Source organism: Pyrgilauda ruficollis, unplaced genomic scaffold (genome assembly GCF_017590135.1).
Source record: "Pyrgilauda ruficollis isolate IOZ18807 unplaced genomic scaffold, ASM1759013v1 scaffold4, whole genome shotgun sequence".
Classification (NCBI taxonomy): Eukaryota; Metazoa; Chordata; class Aves; order Passeriformes; family Passeridae; genus Pyrgilauda; species Pyrgilauda ruficollis.
Window position 1 is genome coordinate 8440194 of NW_024525489.1, and position 20951 is coordinate 8461144.

General features: G+C 38.0%; 1 protein-coding gene across 1 annotated transcript in view; it reads left to right on the forward strand.

Annotated features, from left to right (window-relative positions):
* Window positions 1–18935, forward strand: part of SOCS5 (suppressor of cytokine signaling 5) — a 32572-nt gene extending 13637 nt beyond the window's left edge. The window contains exons 2-3 of the mRNA XM_041477041.1: window positions 9815–9906; window positions 12347–18935. Of these exons, the coding sequence (XP_041332975.1) occupies window positions 12359–13969 (1611 nt within the window). The 5' untranslated portion in view covers window positions 9815–9906; window positions 12347–12358 and the 3' untranslated portion in view covers window positions 13970–18935. The remainder of the gene's footprint in view (window positions 1–9814; window positions 9907–12346) is intronic.
* The last annotated feature ends 2016 nt before the right edge of the window (window positions 18936–20951 follow it).

Consider the following 20951-nt stretch of genomic DNA (forward strand, 5'->3'; position numbering starts at 1 on the left):
AAGTAGTTAGATATGGAAATTGCCATGTCTCATTAATGACTTTTTTAATTTTTACATCAGTAATCAAAGTATTTTTTGTCATGGAGGATACTTAAGATTCACAGCTTTCTGAACTCATTTATTGGACAGGTTGTTCTGTGCTCTTAAAATGTTCCTGTGCTTTATAAAAAATACCAGAAAATGTGTGGCCTTTCAAGTAGCAGTTGAACCACCTTTTTAAAAAGTAAAGGTAAATATTTCTTACATTTCTATATTAATAGTTTTCCCTGTTAACAGTGTTACAGTTCCTGTTCTTCTGAAGGGTACAGTGTTTTTCTAGATGAGTGTTAGTCTTGAAGCTAAATTTTAGTTCTTGCTTTACAATTAAGACTGATTTCATTATTCATTTAATAGAACATGTTTCAGGTTATAAAGAGAATCTGGGTTAACATTAAGAAGTAGGTTTCACAGAAATGGCTAAACCAGCATTAATGGCTCACTGCTGCAGGTAGACATGGTTCTTTTCACTTCCTCTCTTTGCATAAGACTTGAAATTCTCCTACCTCCATGCTATCACTTGTCTCTTCTGGCTTCTTTTTCCTCATTGAAATGCTGTTTGTCTGTCTGGTGCTTCCATCAATTGGCTTATGGTGAAAATGGAGGTCAGATGAATATTGGAACTGATGCAAAGGGATGGGAGGGAAGCAAGAATATCCCTTTCTAATAGGATCAAAGCAGTGGTAGATCAGTTAGGGTGCCCTTTCTGTGGCTAAATTCTGTTCATGAGAAGCAACCTAGAAAAAGCCGTACTCTTCAATAGCTGCCCAATGATAAGTTTATCACTCAATAATCGTTGATTTAGGTTTGCTCTATTTTCTGTGGTGCTGCAGACTCTTCCTGCATGAAATGCAGCCTCTTAAACCATTACAGAATCCCAGAACAGGCGAGGTTAGAAGGAAGGGTCTGCAGTGGATGATCTGGTCCAACCTCCCTGCTCAAGCAGGGTAAGCCATTCATGAGTTTCTGCTTTCACAGGGCAAAAGGGCATTACTGCTTTTATTTGTCTCATGCAGCTGGCACTGATGTTGTAAAGATTCATTTTTCTAGTCTGTTCCTTTTCTGCATCTTCTTGGAGTTCCTGCAGCCTGTAAGTTGTATTCATCCATATCAGATAGGAGCCCTTGGATATCAGGCAGCTTTCCAATACTGAATGAGCTGGTGTGTAGGTGTACAAGTGGTATCGCAGGTTAGTGAGTTGTCTTTTTAGATAGGCCATTTCCCTCTTGATTAATAGGAATGCCCATTAGTGGATTAGTGATTCATGGCTAGAGTCTTGCTGCAACAATCCTTTAGCTAATAGCATGATAACTGGAGCCAGCTTTTGGATTGGATAGATGATTTCAAAAGACAAAGCATTTATATATTTTATTTTGAGAAGAATTTAGGAGCTAACCAAATACGTATATTTTTCTTAGAAAATTCTCATCCTGTGGGGGCTCACTTATAAAACATGCACAGGTGCTTCTTTGCTAGAATAAGCATTTCATTAAAATAGTTTTTATTTAACTGATTGCTTTATGTAAAACAAAGAAGAAAGATGTAGCCACATATTGACAATCTTGCTATCCTATTTCAACCTCCTATGCAATGGAGTCTAGAGCCTTGAAGATAAGATAGTAGCTTAATAATCTAGTTAGCACCTCAATTGTGATGGACTGAGGCAACTGATGCTCTTAAGAGGAGAGACCTGATTTTCTTATCAGTGCTTGTTCAGTCTCTGTAATGTATATCCTGTGCTTTTAGTCATAGTCTTACATTTCTGACCATGTGAAGGGTTAGATATTATTACTTGAAGCTTTTATGGTACGTCTTGATCCTATGTTTTGAATCATGGGCATTCCTGTTTTGCATGGCACAAGGAAAGTGTGGTGTGGGTGGGTTTTTTTTGTTTGTTTGTCTTCGTTTGGTTTTGGGGTAGGGTTTTTGGGTTAGGTGTTTTTATTTGGTTTTGTTTGTGTTTTTTTTTCTTTAAAAACACTGAGTCATGAAGCTCATGAGTAGACACGAAGAGAGCCTCTAGATTACTCATTAGTAGTCTTTAAATACAAATGGAGAGCAGGTGTTGCAAAGGACTGGACCCTTTGCTGTCAGGCAGAGAAACATTTTTTTGCTATTGCTGGAGCAGTAACTCTAAACACAGTAATTTATAATCTCATTACCCTGAGGTGTTTTCCTTTTAGATATTGCTAATGGGTCGTTGTATTGGTACTGTTTAGTATCACGAGCAGTTAAAGGAATGTTGCAATTGTTCATATGGTGTGCCCAGGTAAGAGCACAGTGGCACACTCTGGCTCTTTAGGTGGGTTTGTTCCACTGCTGACAGTGGCTTGACTATCGAGCTGTTCCACTGTAATCTTTTGTTCTCCCAAGCACCATCGTTTGGCATTAATGCTTATTGATTGAAGTGTTTTTCAAACAGAGACTATGTACAAGTATACTTCCAAATTTCCAGGGTTTTAAGATACGGAAACTTAGTGCTGCTCTACATTGTTAGAATTCTTGACTAGCAAACTGAAACACCTAAAATGGGAAACTTGGCCAAGACATAGTCAATGTATTTGCTGAGCAATTTGCTTTGAAGAAATTTAGTTCTGACTTTTTAATGTTTACAACTTAGACTGTCTTGCACACAAAAATTTCTGATGTATATTGATGCTATACATATTTTACATATATCAATTTTTGTGTGTGTTTATAACTAGACACTTGTTGGTTTTGTTATACAAACTCAGCTAAACTAAGGGATTTTTTTTTTCATCCCTTCCCGTAAGAAAGATCTTCCTATCTCGGGGGCTGAACCTGCAAGGCTAATGCGTTTCTTTTTTCACTTGAGTTTTAATAATGTGAAAAAAACCAAGGGCAGAATTTCAGAAAGCTTCACATTCACTGAAATTGTGATTCTTAGCAGACGTCAAAATATGTTTTATGTCTTTTAACTTTTCTGGAAATCTCACTTAAAATTCCTCATACATCCTACTTCTAGCTAGTTTCCAGAATGTTGAGGATTTTTAAAACTTTTTTTTTAAGATGCACTTTAATTTGCTGTGTTCATAAGTTGTCCTTGCACATGCTTTATGTGTTCATTGTACAGAACAGTCTTAGTTTAGATTTTCTGGCAAAGTAGTCCATAATTTTAAAGTTACGGTAACACGTTTCAGCAAATTTTTGGTGGCGTTAGAAAACCAAAATTTCAGTTCCACTGCAATTTAGTGCTAGTGTTGATGTTGCAGCTGGCTGTACTGCAGCAGGACCCTGCACACCAAGGCTTGGTGAGTGCTCGCTGGCAGAACCTGCAGGTACAGAACCACAAAGCACAGGTTTCCTTCAGCTGGGGAGTTGAAATGTTTGTGATAGCTCTAGCTGGGTATAGTCTAGGATAAAGTTGCCTGTGGATTAAAGTGAAAACATGAAACAGGCTAGACCTACTGGCAGCCTTCCAGCTGCTTCTCCTTCTTCTTTGCAGGGTTTATGTTCTTTTACCTTCCCCAGGCCCAGCCTGGGGAACCAGGTGCTTGCTGCCAATTAGTCTTGTCAAGACAGCCCAGAGCTTCTCTTGACAAGCCTGACTGCTGACAGCAGCTGTGGGCTAGTCTTAGGTAGGATTTTAACTCCTTGCTTGCCAAATGCTTTGCTGGTTAAATCCCCTGGTCTCATTCTGCAGCTATTCAAATATTCAGGCTATTTTATGAAAGTATATTCTTTACAGAAACTGATCTAAGATTTACAGTGGTGCTGTAGTGGTAGAGTTTATTTGCCGAACTTCTGGCATGAAAGAATGTGAGTTGGGAGTTAAGTCAGTATGAAGGTCACTTTATAAGTTTGTTATTAGAACTGTCCATCTCAGGCCATCTTCTACTTGCTGTAAGCATAGCTGTAGCTGGGTAGCAGCTTGGGCTGTTACTCTTCTCAGTTATTATGATTTTAGAAACTTTTGAACTTTTGGGTCCATTTCACTTAAATTTGAAAGAAGGACTACTTTATTTTTCCTGCAAATTGCATGAATGGCAATAATGCTTTTTCCTATGTGGTCACCATTCTAGAATACATTGCTAGAGAAAGACAAGTACAACTTTGGTTTTATTAGTTGAGAAGAGGTGGCAGGTAGCTAGTTTGTGTTGGAGAATATGGTCTTTTGCTTGGTCAGGTTAAAAGGACACATGGGAAGTGGCGAGGTGCACGAGAAAAGCTCTGTCTCCAGGAGGTGCCTGTAAGCTGATTGGGGCAAGGGTACAGTGGTGAGGGAGAGGCATTAGACAGGCTGTTGAGGTTTTGAAAAATGTAGTGAGAAGAAATAGGACTGTTAAACCAGTATAAATTGATCGCAGAACAGAAGGATTGTGTTTGGAAAATAGGCCATTTGCAATTGAATGAAATACTCTGTTTACAAAATACATTAAATTGGATGTTTTTACTGAGCTTGTCAAAGATGTGGGATGTGATTTGACTCATCTTTTCAACTTTGCTTCCAATTTCCTTTGCTTTTAGTGAGGCACGGCTATTAAGGTATGCTTTTTCTTAACTCAGAACTCCCAAATTATGTACAAATAAGCATTAGATGACTCTTTTTATCAATTTGATACCTATTTATATTTTAGAACTTTGTAGAGGAGGATATACTTCATTAGTGTTCTTAGAAGTAGAAACAAATTCTTCTCTAGTAGGGGAGAGCTCCATAACTTTTCTTGGAATACTTACGGCTTTTGCGGACATCATCAAGAGGGCTGCTGTACTTAACTTGAGCACTGACTGGAACCATTTATTCTATCCACATGAATTTTAGAAAAGGGTAGTGGCAGTTTCTGTGTGAGAAGAGTTAAACCTAGCAATATGGGAACCATTGCTACACTTAATCACCTAGAGTTCCCTTTCATGGCAGGTACTTTACCTTGCTAACTTAATGCTTGTTCTTTTTATTTTTTTTTTTTTTTAATGTTAAGGTGAAATTGAATTGCTTATGGAGGTAGTTTAAAGGAAACTGCTTTTATTTAATGTTGCTTGTGTGGATTTACATGTTACAATGAGTGGCCGCCATCAGGATACTGCCTAAATGATTTGAAGGTTTCTTGACTTGGAATTAATGTGTGCCATTGTCTTGAATTTGCAGTTTCTAGCATAGAAATCTACCACTATGTGGAGTTCTTGGTAAATCTGTATAGTGTATTTCTGTTTTAATATCTGAAACTCATGTTTGCTCTGTGATTCTTACGTAATTAGAACTACCAGCTTTGCTTATGATGGTTATTACCTACCAGACTTGTGTAAGTGGAGGGAAGTATTTAAAAAGCAGTTGTCTCTAGTTTTGATTCAGTGCTTTTGTTCATCTATTGATGGCTTGTCTGCTTCAGGGATTTCAGATTTTCTGAACAGCAAAGAAATGGATAGCAGCTGTACAGTGCTTTCCAATCCAAGCTGAACACACATAGTCCCAAAATTGTCCATTTGGAAACCCAAAGCCTAGTAAGGGGCTTACAAGAATGTTCTCACTATTCAAAGATTTGGAGCAGTATTTTTGGACTGAAGTTACCAATGTATAGCTGCTTGGGAAGAAACTGGCAGAACATCAGCTGTCCAGGCTAAGACTGCTTTTTGCTCAATGCAAATCTGCACCAAGGAGGGGGAGGAGTTTACTTCTTACTCCAGGTTGGAGCAATGGCAAAATATCGTTATTTGGCTTTGACTTGACAATCTGCCAGCTTAAGTCCTTGAAACTTTCAGCTTTCCTTGTGTTTTAGCAGAATGCATCAAGCCAACTCAGCATTTAATTTTTGAAGTAAAGGTTTTCAGTGGTGGAACTTTCAATACAAGTGTTCAAAGCAGCATCTTAAGTAGAGTCCTAATCTCTTTCTTTGCAGCCAGAGCCCCACAGTTGAGAATGGAGATTTCTCTTCAAACTAGCTATCTAAGAATTTAATAAGTTCAGCAGAACTAACCAGTGCTGCTGTGGAGGGAAGCAGTCTTGCCCTGGCTGCTGCTTCCTCCCTCCTCATCTGCTCCTCCCATGTGTTAACTTGAATGTTTGTACAGAAGTCATAAACCAGATGGAGTAAATGATTGAGACTTTTTTCTGAGAATTCATTTTAGTCTGGATCAGTTCCTTGAGCTGGTTGACTGAGCAGCCATATGGTGTACAGACCACCTCCTGCACCAGCACAGGTGGCCAGGAAGAGGCTGACGCCATTTCTTTTGGTTGCAGTGATGACTTAGGCCAATTCTGTGTGTTGTTGGAATTGTAGCTCTGTATCTTTACCTCTTCTGGCAGGTGTGAATTTTGGTTTGGGGATTCAGACCTTTGTATTCATCTTCCTACACAACTGCACAATTTATCAAAGCCTAATAGTTAAAAACCAGTAGTACTTCATCCTAATAAGGCTTTCATGAGCACTTGAGACACTTGGCCCCTTTACCTTGTTTAGTTAAAAAAAAAAAGCAGCCACCTTTTCTTTCCAGGCCTCTAGATCAGCTCTTTGAGCTGTCTGCAGTGAGCACATTTTTGTGTGTGTAGAAAAATGCATGGTTCCTCTTGAGCCAACAAATTCCATGTTTTTAAGAAACGTTATCTCTAGTATTACAGTAGTAATTCATTATTTCTGGAATGTGCATTGGAAGGGAGGAAATTGCTTTGTAATCCTTAGTACTGCCCTTCCTTCCTCAAGTGGGTTACTTCAGATGTAGGGGTTTCCTTCAGATGCCAGCCTTCCTCACTTTGACTGAATAAGGTTGAGGAGCGCTGATGGGAGCAGCTCCCTCAGTGCATCCCTACAGCAGGAGCCTGCTGTGGGCATTTGGCAGCGCACAGATGGGACAGTGACCTCTTCAGCAAGCATCCCTTAATGGAAGCAGATGTCTTTAACAAGAGTCTCTTGTCACTGCAAAGCAAATAATTTTAAGGAATTACACAAACAGAAGCAGCGTTTCCTTTCAGTCTTTTGCTTGTACCTCCATGGTGCATGGACCTCTGTGGTCCATGCACCAGGGTCATGGAATGTGGTAGCTGGTTTGCCTGTGGAGGCTCCAGCTAACATTGAGCTGAACAGTGTGCAAGGAGCAGGGAGACTGATTTCTTTCCCTGCCCTCTTTTCCTTCTCCTGTCAGGTTACTGGGTTTTTGACTTGTAAGTGTCTGGTTTTGTATTCCTTCAATGTTTTGACCTTGTTATCCTTCAGTGTTTTGAAGCTATTGTCTTACAAAAATAACAAAACAAATAATCATGTAGGTTCTTTTTTTTTTGAGCCTGTTCTGTAAGGTATCATACTTTGTGCAGTGTATCATCTTTTGTGAAGATGGTACATTGTTAGGAGTTAATACTTTGAATATAATAAACCATACTGAGCAAATTTTAAATTGGGTGAACTGTGAGTGAAACGAGTGTATTATCTTTCAGAAAGAGCACAGCCTTGACTTTGAATAGTGTTCCTACGAAGTCACAGGCAGAAAGGTCTGCCTAGATCTTGTGACATTTCTGGAAAGAATGGTCTGAATTTTCACAGTAATCTGTTAATATGTGGTATTTTAGGATTACAAACAAGTCATAACTGTAGCTTTATCATATTGCTTAAAACCTTTGTTGTCTCAGCATTTGTGCACTCAGAATACTTGAAGACTACACTCATGCAATCTTCATGCATTTGAATGTCTCTAAATTTACTGCAAATGGGAATATAGCACTAAGGTATTGCTGCTCATTGCTTCTGTAATCCCTATAGAGTGCTTATTATCTGTTATTTTTAAGATCATTTATGCCAGTTCAAAGTAGGTAGAAATAATTTTTAGTTGAAAAGAGATTATGTTAAGAACGTCAGCAGAACTTCTATTTTTCTTAGAAAAAATTTTTTTTTTTTCTTAGAAAATCTACAAATGGTTGAATTCACTTTGTGGAATTTGATGGAATGAAATGGATTTCCTGTTTAGGCTAGAATAACCACTGGCAGTGCTCCTTTGTAAAACGAGGATGGCTTTAGAACCAGTTCAGAAACAATTTTTTGTTTTGTTAAGCTTAGTGCTGCCACAAGAAATCTGTGAAACCGCACATCTGTTGCACATTGATTTAAAGTAATTTAAAATCACTAGGTTGAATTTTAAATACTTTACCAGTGACTCAACTTTTATTCTAACACAAGTCTGAGATGTTTAACTGAGACAATTTGTCCAAATTCAAGGACCTGTTTTCCATTAGTGAAGGCTGGTTCCCAAAGAAACCACTCCCTCCTGGAGCCACCTGGCAGTTTGTTCAACAGGCTGTGTCAGCTGCCTGGCAGTGGTGATGTGATAGGTGGTGTATTGACTGCTCATGTTTCTTAGCAGAATCGAGAAGAATGGGGATATATAAAGCTAGTGCCATTAAGCATGACACTTCAGGATAAGCATCCATGTGGGTTTTTTTGAATTTTTGATGAGTTAAAATGGTTTGCATGCAGCCCCTTTGCCACCTGTGCCCTGTAAAACAGCATTGCTGGTTTTGTTTATAATGAAGATGAACTTCAGGGGGCTGAATGAGCTAATGTTTCGAGTAAGGTTTTCTTTAAAGTTGGAAAGCCCTTATTCTAGCAACTTCACCTTGCATTTGCTCTGTCAAGGCCTTGCACTGAACATATTTTAATAGGCTTGACTGTCTTGTGTTTGTAGACTTGCTAGGAACACAATGCAGAACAAAAGACATGAGAGTAATGTTACAGTTGCAGAAGAACTGTACTTGTGCTTTGATGTTCATCTGGTATAAATACTTTGCACTTGTCACACTGTTGCTCTCTGAAAAGATTACTTTTATGGAATCTCAATAGCAATAGTATAGCCTAACTTTAAAAATGTTTCAGCAATTTTAGTGCCTCCAGAAGGGAATGGAAACTAGTAATACTTGGACTTTCCTGCCATTGCTCTGGATTTTCTACCTAGGAATATTAACTTTTAATATCCACCTAGTGATTCTTAACCCTGTAGCTTTTTGTTGAAGTACATGTGCATCACATTTCAATATTTTTCTTCCTGTTCTGTGTGTAAAGCTGTAATAGAAGTTCCCAAAGTTTTTTGTTAACTCTTACTGCTATCCTGGGCTTAAATCTAGCAGGGAGAAGCAAATTAATCTTCTCTGTTCCGTTACTGTTAGGTTTCTGACAGTGGTGTGAGCATATTAAATCCCTCAACTCCTCTTGGATTTCTGAAAAACAATGATGATTATTTTAGGGAAGTGCTGACCTACTCTTTTAATAAAGAACTTGTCTTGTATTCCACTTTCCCATTTTTAGAATCGTGGTTCATATTGCTCTTGCTTCACAATCATATAACATCCTTGTGGAGAGTCCAGCAGTTGCTTACCTGGAAAAGTAATATTAGAAAAGTGTGTATTTTTAGCTGCCTTTTGATGTGATGTAGCAGCTGGAAACAAGGAGGAGAGACAGTATGTGGTGATCTGACAGTACTTCCAGCCACAACTTGAGACCGAAATGTGGGGAAACCATTTCATAGGCTTGATTATGCCCATTGTGCCTGGCACTTCAATGATCCAGATACTGTGGCTTTGCTCTTGGTTGTCAAAAGTTTTAGTTCAGAGTTTTCCCCATGACTGTACTTACAAATGTTTTTAATATATAGAAAAAGCAAGTTCTGTGAAGCTTTTTCTTTATGTTCATATGCATTAAAAATATATAAAGAGCAGGCAATTAAATGGACACATTTCAGAAATAAATAGTAAAATATCCCTTTGATGTCAGTGATTAATGGTAAGTGTCTAAATGAAAAGATATTCTAACTATTAATAAAATTTCTGCTTTTCCCTTTGTAGTAAACATGTCCACAAGTCAAAGAAGGAATCTAGCAAGTTCATGTTGAGGTATATTCTCAAGACAAGACACAGTGACTCATTTGCTTTTCTGGGTAAGAAAGGTATCTTTATTTTCTTGAGTGTGACAAAAAGTACTTAACCTTTTAAATTTAACTTCTGAAAAGTACAGTCTGTCAAGCCAGTATGCTGGGGGGGTTGTGGGTGGAGTGTTTTGTTGGTTTTTATTTTTATTTGTTCTTGAAGCTTTCTGGGCACATGTAGAGAACTTTCCACCTGTCTAACAGTCTAAGATGTTTTAGACTAGTAGTGCAAAGGAAGAGCAATAAAGAACAATTTCAGAATAAAAGACACCACTGAATAGCATGTGATTGTTTGGATAGAAAAGTAATTCCAATTAATTGTCACAAAAATGTGTACATTTTCTAGCCTGACTTGCCAAAGGAATGGAGTTTATATAGTATCTCATTCTTTTCTCTTCCCAAAAATTTTAAACATCTCTCTGACGAGGAAGAGAATAAAAAACTTGCAACTTGAGACAAAAGTGTAGAAGTCAACCTTGTATATCTTGTTTTGACAGGCTGGCAGCCAGCAAACATGTGCTTCTTCATGGTCAGCATGGGTATTCTGAGACACCACAAACAGCTATGATCATTGCAGTGACATGATACATGTTGGGTGCTTCCTGCAAATTTCTGTGTGGTCTGACTTTAGTAGTTCTGCTGCTCCTAGAATTTCCCCAGCTTGATCCAGACAACTCCAGAAAGAAAAATAATTTAAGGATTTTTTTAATTTAATCAGGGAGATTCTTTGCTCATTTGCTTACAGTCTTTATGTATACATGGAACTGTGTAACATCATCTATGTGTAACATTGCTCTGCGAGTGTCTGCCTCCTTAGTGACCGCATGGGTGCTGTGCAGATTGTCCTTTAGCACTGTGTTGTAGGTAACTTGTGCCAGTAACCTTCAGAGACTGAAGGCCTGATTTCCTCCTTCCCCCCAGCTCCCTCATCCGCACTCAATCCTTATGGTCTTACTCAGTGCAGTTGGGTACCTCGCTCGCTGGGTTTGCTGGATCATCTGATGACAGAGTGAGAAAGAAAGCTTTTGTTTGTCAGGTGTTACAATTCAGTCTCTTTCATGTTTCTCATGTAAGCTATGCCTCTGACTCTTCTCCACTCTCAGTGGATTCTGCTATAAAGTTGTAGGCTTACAGCTGTGCTCCTGTTGTAAGGACTTGTAGGCTGGATCACCAGAGCATTGCCTGCTTGTTTATCATCCACTTTATGTCATGAGTCCCAGTGCATTTAGTCACTGCTTCAGATTGCTCTCCAGTTATGAACAGAAAAGTAGTGCAGCAACAGAGGAGTGTTGCTGCAAAATAATATGTTTCCAAAGAACAGAGCAGTTTCCATAAAGAGTTAAATTAGATCAGATGACGTATTTTAGTATTTTAAGTTTAGCACTTCTCTCAGAACTTAATTAGATCTAATTTAGTTTGGCATTGCCTGACTTTTTTTTAGTACAGAATTAGCCTGTTTCTCTCTGTCCTAGGGCAGTACTGTAATTTTGGCAGTCTTGTTCCAATTATCAAACTCAGTTTCTAAAGATGTAGTTGCAGAATACACACTGCTAATGTTTTTATCTTTTTACAGTATCTCCATGATTCACTGTCATCGTGTTTCTGCTGTGGAGCTGCTTTCTTTTTAAGTGTTCTTACTAAAGATAGAAAAGCTCCTTGGGCTCTTTCATTCTTTTATATCTTAAGTAATAAAGCTGACCATTGATTGGTGGGGTTTTTTTCAGCTGTTTCGTATGGCTTATATTAAAATATCAGAGACTTTATAATTCTAAAATTGTCTTTTGGTGATTGTCTCATCTAACATGGATGAATACTTTTTCCCCCCCCTAAATTTCTATTTTTGTGCTAATTCTTTTAATCTTACAAAGCTATATCTTGGAATTTATGTGGTGTGCAGCTGGAGCTTTCGTTTTTACAAGGTGCATCTGGGCATTTGCAGTGCACTTGCTGGATTTTACTAACGGCTCTCCTAGTTCGGAGTGACTTGAACAGTTCTTATTCAGGATTTGTTCTACTGCTGCTTATTGGAAGCTTATCGGGAGTCATACCTAACATATGACTTAAAAATTCTTTCTTAAATGAAGAATTTTAGACTGTGTATTTCCTATTCATCAAATACAACTATGCAGACCTACCTACATGCCTACAGAAAAATAGGAGGGCCTGCTTGTAAATGAAATGTTTGCAATTTCCTAAACACTTTCTTTGTGGTGATTTTTCTAAATACTCATTTAGAAAATATTAAAAAATATGGATATTTTTCTAAATGTCAAAATGGTGTGACGCATCTTGCTTCCAAATAACCCTACAAAGACTAGGGCACTTTTAAAAATGTATTGCATTCAGTTAATAATAGTCATCTTGGGTCTGTAACTTAATTGATAACTGAAGATATATCCTCATGTTTTAAAACTATGTTTTTATTTTAATATTTCTTCTCCTCTTGATTTAGATAACATAATCCATGGATAAAGTGGGAAAGATGTGGAACAATTTCAAATACAGGTGCCAGAACCTCTTTAGTCATGAGGGTGGAAGCCAAAATGAGAGTATAGTTGTGAACTCCAATAATTGCTCATCTGGTAAAGAGAAAGCCATCCAGATAACTGACTTGACTCAACAACAGCCCAGCAGCCCTTTGAGAGAAAACATTGCTTTGCAATTAGGCTTAAGTCCTTCAAAGAATTCAGCAAGGCGGAACCAAAACTGTGTCACAGAAATTCCTCAGATTGTTGAAATAAGCATTGAGAAAGAGAATGACTCATGTGTCACCACAGGAGCCAGGCTTGCTCGAAGGGACTCTTATTCTCGGCATGCTCCTTGGGGTGGGAAGAAGAAGCATTCCTGCTCTACCAAAACACAGAGCTCCTTGGATACTGAAAAAAGGTTTGGTAGAACACGGAGTGGTTTGCAGAGGAGGGAGAGAAGGTACGGGGTGAGCTCAGTCCATGACATGGACGCAGTGTCCAGCAGGACAGTAGGTAGCCGTTCTCTGCGACAGCGTCTCCAAGATACTGTTGGGCTGTGTTTTCCCATGAGAACTTACAGCAAACAGTCCAAACCTCTGTTTTCTAACAAAAGAAAGATCCATCTCTCTGAACTAATGCTGGAGAAATGCCCTTTTCCTGCAGGCTCAGATCTGGCCCAGAAGTGGCATCTGATTAAACAACACACAGCACCTGTGAGCCCTCATTCAACTTTCTTTGACACGTTTGACCCTTCCTTGGTTTCCACAGAAGATGAAGAAGACAGACTCAGAGAGAGACGTAGGCTTAGTATTGAAGAAGGGGTTGATCCCCCTCCCAATGCCCAAATACACACTTTTGAAGCTACAGCACAGGTAAATCCCTTGTATAAACTGGGACCAAAGTTAGCCCCTGGTATGACTGAGCTGACTGGGGACAAAACCATAACACCTCCAGGGAACTGTGACTCCGAAGAGGACACAACAACGCTTTGCCTGCAGTCGCGCCGGCAGAAGCAGCGTCAGATGTCAGGAGAGAGCCATGGCCATATCAGCAGGCAGGGGGCTTGGAAAGTGCACACTCAGATCGATTACATCCACTGCCTCGTGCCAGACTTGCTCCAGATCACAGGTAACCCGTGTTACTGGGGCGTCATGGACCGCTACGAAGCAGAAGCGCTTCTGGAGGGTAAACCCGAAGGCACTTTCTTGCTCAGGGATTCTGCACAGGAGGACTACCTCTTCTCGGTGAGCTTCCGCCGCTACAACCGCTCGCTGCACGCACGCATTGAGCAGTGGAACCACAACTTCAGCTTTGATGCCCATGACCCCTGTGTGTTCCACTCCTCCACCGTTACGGGGCTTCTGGAACACTACAAGGACCCCAGCTCTTGCATGTTCTTTGAACCATTGCTTACTGTATCTCTGAACAGGACCTTCCCCTTTAGTCTGCAGTATATCTGCCGGGCGGTAATCTGCAGGTGCACTACATACGATGGAATCGATGACCTTCCCCTACCCTCAATGTTGCAAGACTTTCTAAAGGAGTATCACTATAAACAAAAAGTCAGGGTGCGATGGCTGGAGCGGGAACCTATAAAAACAAAGTAAATGAAATTCAAAATAAGCTTCTGGAACATGCTTTTTTTTTTTTGTGTATTACAGTTTAACTGCAGCAAGCGCACCGATGACGTCTAGCTTTTCTGCAATACCCTATTTAAGCTGAGTGTTAGTATCCTGTCAGATGCTGCCTGCTGTTAATCAAACTAAGTTGATGCCTCTTGGAAACAATAAGCAGACACAATTCTGCACGTTTTTCATTAAGGCCTAATGAAAATATTTTTGCTAATTTCTAAATATTTTGTTTCCCTTTTATAGCTGTAGTAATTGGATGAAGAAACTATGAGGCATTTCCCATGGGGCATTCATGTAATGCTATTAAAGAAAGGCTTTATCAGAGGGGCATTTTTGCTAATATTTGAAGTATTTTTTTTTAAATTCTCTTCTTGAAAACTTTCCTCAACTCAAAGTAATAATTTAGCTCACAAACAAGTTTCCAAATACTAGTGAATATTTTCTTATAATGAAGAGCAGTTCATTAGAAGCAGTCCATTAAGAGTTAATGGTGCTTTGATGCTAACAGATGAATCATGCTTTTCACAGTGTATAAGGTTTCCTAATCATTAAGACTTGAATATGCCTGCTCAGTACTGTAATTCTGTTACAAACACTTGGAGATTTAAGTGGCATTGTTAGTAAAAGTAATACTGTCGCAGACAGTTAAAATACCTTCCAGTGTGAATTGCTGCTTCTGTGGTAGGATGCAGAATTAGATTATTGCTGTGAAACAGAAGGTTGTGGGTTTTTTCCAAAACAGATTTTGGTGACCTGACTGCTAGTAACTTACAACGGAAGGTAATAGTGACAAGAAAAAAATTCTTAATTATTTAAAGTTGTCTGATATTTTTATGGAGAACATGAAAAATGGTTGAATTATTATAATCAGAGTACAAAATCTGACATATCTGAAGCAAATGTCAGGTTTCAAAGGTACTGGTACACTTTATTTGTAAATATCTTTCCATCTGCGCTTTTAAAAATGTTTTAAAGTAATATGCACTGATAATAGTTTCAACAGATTACTTAGAAACAAGATTCTAACTTCTGTTTGCTTATTTACTTGGAGATGGAACTTAAAAGTAGTTCTATCTTAGATATTTTGCACTAAAATTTTGTTGGAATGCCCTGACCCCTGTTTAATGTTTTGTACCAATTCTGAGTGCTCCCTAGTTTCTTTACCAGCTGCTACAGTATTTTATTTCTTACTTCTCTATGGCAGTGACCTGTGCGAGGTAGGAACCATTTTGGCTGCAAGTACAATAAACGTTATTCTTGTATGCTACACTAACCCTTCTATTGATGTATTTTTCTGCTTGCTGTGCCTTGTTCTGGCTTTTTGTGCTAATAAAGTACAGTATGTTCAGTGTTATACTTGTATATCTGCTCTGTTTTTATATATTCACGTAACTTGTAGCAGTTAAATGAATTTTTAATAGGTGTTTCTTAGTATTTAGGATAGGTAATGCACAAGTCCTGTGCAGTTGAATATTAGTTGGTCAACACATCTTATTCCTGGTTTTTGTTACAGCAACTTGACAGTGTACACCATTGAATAACGTTTCTGTAGTCACTGCAAGGTAGTGGACTTGTCTGCAGGCATAGAGCATTTTACAGGTTTTTGTAATGCAAAGGATAAATGTTAAGCAAAAAGTGTTCTAAAACATTATTGATCCCCTGCAATGGTTGCTGAAGGTGTTTCAGCTTGTTATATAGGTAACTGCTAAGGTTAATATTTTAATACTCCCCACTGAGGAATGCTTATTCCTGTAAATTGACAGTACAGCAGTGGCATTTGTTCACTTTTAGGCTATTTTGATAAATAGATGTACACACAAGCTGGCCAAATGTCCTGTTTTTACCAAAGAATACTGTCAATTTATGTTGGGGTATTTTTTTAGTTAAAAAAAAAAAAAAACAAACTCGAGTGGAGAGGTGCAATTTTTGTTCTATCAAATATTTATCCCAAGCTATGATAAACCAAAGTATTTGACAACTTCATCTGAACCTAAGTAGTGTATACATTTATGTTGGTAGAGCCTAAAGCTTTTAAATCAATGGTGTTGTCATTATTCCTGAACTCACAATGCACCTGAAGGGGAGTGATTTAAATAATTTTGTAATGACTGGAACAGCACTACATAATAGCTCGTACTGCGAGGGGTTAATCTGAAGCACCCAGAAAGCACTTTAAAACATGTGTTTATATGCTTGTGGAAAGTTTGTGATCCCGTTATGCATTCTTTGTAGTAGATTATCTTCTTTCATGTGTTAAAAGACTTCAACTGTTAAAATGGAGCTTTGTTTAGAATATGTAAATACTAAGTTTATGTAATTATGTGTACAACTGTGCTCTTGGTCTCTTAAGTTTTGAATTGTGTATGTGTCATTGGATATGCAACTCTTGGTTTAAAATCTGCTCTAAGCATAAAAAGAGGAAAAAGTCACCAGCATGAAATTGCACCTAAGTGTACCTTCACTGTGTCGTTCTCACTGTTCCCTCAGTCAGATCTGAATGCCAGATGAGTTTACTTCAATTCTTGCTTTCAATATTAGTGTCATACAGTCAGCCTGCAACCAAGCTTTGTCCCGGTGTAGGGACTTGTTTTTCATTTAGACTTGTTGCAGTTGCTTGTCATGAACTAGCTGTGACATTGTCAATGTGGTCAGGAATACACATTCATCTAATTTTTAATCACGTGGTGGAATCTTTGGGAAAAAAAAATAAAAACCCCAAACCCTTATCTCAGAAAGTTTGCTCTTGCATTTGTATAAACAATCTTTATTGAGAGATTTGCTCCCCTAAAACACAAAAAGGAATTATCTATTTCTCTACAACTTTTTTAAAGCTCTGCTTCACTGAAATACACAGAATAATTTGCTAGTGTGGTTATGCTAAAATGAATCACTTTTTAAATTTTGGTGGACTTGAGTGTTGACTATTCCAGTTGCAATGTATTTCTTAATGAATACATTTTCAGTTCTAAAGGCATTAAAATGCTAGTAGGTGGAGAATGCAAATAGTTGATTTCTCATTTGTGTTTCTCATTCTGGTTTCATTTAGAAAACCTTAAACATGTCTTAAAGAGGTGCACAAACCACAGCTTTATTTTTTTTTTTAATTTAAAAGTAGGATTCAATGTAAAAAGGTACTCTTGTATTATTCCAATATAATTTGGTTACATGACAGATGAGTTTTTGAGCCTCAGTCTTGTCAAGTGGTTTTTTGAGGTGATTCTTGTTTCAGCAAGAAAGAGCTATAGAAGGTGCTTACTCTGTAGGAGGGTTTTGTGAGGAATCTTACCAAAGGTATTTTATGTCCCTGTGGAATTGGAGAAAGGAAAATATACTATACTTTGAGTATCCAGGAAGGGTCTATGAGTTTAGGCTCTCTTAGCAGTTTCATCAGGTCTATGGTGTTTATCAGTTTTAAATGCATAACTCTTGAAAATACTTGTAAGGCAAGTAGACTTGTCTGTATAATTTACTTGTCAGAATGGAACTTGTGAAGAAAATAATTTGCTAATTAATGTTTTGCATTTATGTACTTCTAAATTTTATTTGCATTTGAAGACTTGCTGCTTACAAAATGATAGTCATTAAATCAGAAGCATAGAGTTGTGAAAAGATGTGTCTGTTCATCTGTAGTTTGACAATATGAAGTCAAGACTTACAGATGTCACTCAAATCCTTAGGTCCATATTTAACTTAAAGGTTTGGCACTACTTAGAAACAAGCAAGGATTCTGAATTTCTGTAGTAAAAAACCTGTTTGCTCCAGTCTCCATGTGTGAGCTAAAATATTTGCAGAATGCTTTAAAACTTTTCTCTGCTGCAGAATTGCATGTAAGACAGAAGTTGACATTGTCAGAAGTTGACATTGTCAGACATTGACAACTGTCAGAGTACCAGAGAGATATATCTGCAGGCATCATGGTTTTGGGTTTTTTTTTCCAAAGTTATCATCTTGAAAGACAGTATTTAATGGAAAAAATATGAACTGAATCTTAGTTGATTCTTTTCTAAAGTAGCATTTCACCACTTAAAATATTTAAAGCTTACATTTAAAATTATGAAAGCATTTTTTGAGCCTCATGTTCTGAAAGTTTTGTTGTGAAGCGAGCACGTATGTGCCAAACCTTAGTCTGCAAGTATCTGGCACATGTATATTTATATGTAATAAGATGCCTCCAAGCATGTTTACATTCATGGTCTCTTTTGAAGCTACTGAAGTGCGCCAATATGGTGAGCATTAATATATTGGAATTCTAAAAATTCTGTCTGTTTTCTGTCTGTGTATGGCATGCTTTGCAATTAAAAGGACTATTTTATTTGTATCTTCACCTGCACTTATATATTATGACCAGTTGATTGGTGTGTTTTTTCCTGCTGTCGTCAAACTTACCTAAACAGTTGTATCTGGACTGTGACCAAAAGAGATTTTTCATACCTGTTTATTTTTAAATAGAAATCAAATCAGTTGGCTTTTAAAGTATTAATTCCTATGGAGCATGGTGTAACACTGCTAATTGCTCTTTTCCTTTTTGCAGTATTGATGTACAGAGAAATCATTTAGCTTGACCATGAGTTGTATCTGTTGAATGTAGTTCACTTCAAATGTCTGAATTTTAAGCATTTTTTTTAAACTGAAAATGCTCCTGATGAGGACTTTGAAAAGAAAAAGGTTTGATGTTTTTATGTCAAAATACATAAAGTGAATGTTTTGCAATGAGATAAGGATCTTTTGAAGATGCTTTTTAGAAGTTTTCTCTGTTACTGTCTTAAATCAAAACTCTTTAAAAAAGAAAAATCAAAACCCAAACAATCTCTTGATGACTTAAACCATACAATCTTTTGAAAACTGAAAAAAAATCTGGTGCTCTTACTTAATTTGCTTGCATATTGCCAGACTGATTTAAGAATAGTTGTTTCAAGAAGCAAATTAAATCTGTTATTTCAATGAAGCATTGCCATTTATGATTTTATAAAATAATTCCATTTACAAAAGCTGTCTATCAACAGGATGTTAACCTGATACTGTATTTGTTGTTATCAGGGTAACTTGTGTGTATGCTTTTTGAGCTGAGTAAGTGTTCACTTTGTAAATTTGCATTAAGGCTACAGCTGTTACCAGCGAGGTTCCCTAGAGCCAACACAATGAATTTATGAGCTGAAGCTCCTGGTGCTTGACCCTTTTTTGTCTTCAGTAGGAAAAAAAGTGTGTAACTCTGCGCAATACAGCTCACGTTACAAATTTCCATGTTAAGCACACAGCTATGCTGACAAGCAGAAACGTATCTGAACTTGCTTGTCTGGAGTAAAGCAGCCTCTCTGACTTCTCAGCAGGAGCTGTAACTTGGTGGCACGTTGGCTTAGAGGAAGCAGAAATAGGTTTTGCTCTTCCCTGAGCAGCTGTTAAACTGAACACGCGGTGTGCTTCCTGTGTGACAGGGTATCTGAACTCCTTAGAGCCCTGAGAATTTTAATAGCGTTCGGAAGATACGGAAGCACTTGGCTGCTTTGTCACTTCTTGCTTTCGTACTTGTGGTTTTGCAAAAGCTTGAAGAGATATATTTATTAAAATTGAATCTATGTAGTCACCAACTGCATAAGCACTGCTTTGTAATAGCTTTACAGAGACATCTAATTCCTACACAATTATATTTAAACTGTTTTGGGGAAATGAATAATGACACTGTGGGCACAAATTAATTCAGATTGCACTATAAACTTTCTTACCAGAAGCCTTCATTCTTACAAAGAACTATGCGATCCCTACACAGAAAACTGTAGCTTTGGTGGTGCGCTCTTTGGTAGATGTCCAAAAAAGTGGCATCCAGACGGTCCCTGGACCTTTTCTGACATTCCAGTTGAAGGGGCCTGGCAGGCCCGCTGGGCACTCGAGGAGTTGGCTGGCAAGCACGCCGTGCCGAGCGTCACCCGATGCCAGCACCTTGTATAACTGTGCTGGTTTAGGTCTCCCGAACTTAGATGTTTTTTAACTCACTGCAGCTTAAATGTTTCTCCACCCTGCCTAATTTGTCTTTGTTATTTGGTTGCCAAACTGTCTTGCATCTTAATAGAGTAAGAAAATAATGTGATTTATGGCTACCCAACCAGTGTATTAAGTAATAGATGGCTCTGTCTTAATAAACGGGGTATAAACTGCCATATTGCTTTCTTTTTATATTTGTTTGGGAGCAAAAAGTTGTGGGTTTAATGAGTTTAAGTCCATGCTGTAAATGCATAGTTTTACAAGTATTTAGTTGCACATGTCAAGAACAATAAGTAATCAGTAACTCATGTTAGAGTCCTTTTCTCTTTCACCTAAAATACTTGAGTGAAGAGATCCACAAACTGATAGTTGTTGTCTTCAGAAGTTTTATCACTCTCTGAAATTCATCAATTATTTTAATGAGTTTTCACTTAAATCACTTAAAGTGTTTGTCTCTCCAGCTGTGGGCTAAGGACATGTTTTTGTGACATAGACGTGTCTTCTGGAGCACAGCCCACATGGGCACAAACTCAGGAACAGATGTAGATGTCATCCTGTAAAGTGAGAGCGTTTCTCCTCTGTGCCTGATGGGAGCTGCTTCGAAAGCAAAGTAGTGCAAACCCTATAGCTAATTATGAAAACTGAGCAAAATGCTGCTGGTGAGCAGTTATAGCTGGGCACAGCAACAATCATGTGACAAGCTGAAGAAGTGTCGTGGGCTGCTCTGTGGAACTATTTTGGGCTTCTTAATTTGTTAATTATATATTTTCTAGACCACTGCTCCTAAAAATACATTTAGTCTAGGCTTCATTGGAGTATTTATATCTCATCACTGGTGAACTAATAGAAAACTGAAACCCTGAAAACAAACCATGTGGTATTGGCTGTTTTATATAGACATCACCCTTGTAGTTTTAGCTTCATTGGTACATGGAGAAGCCTATGTGTCTTAAACTCACGTGAAATAAATCTGTAATTGATT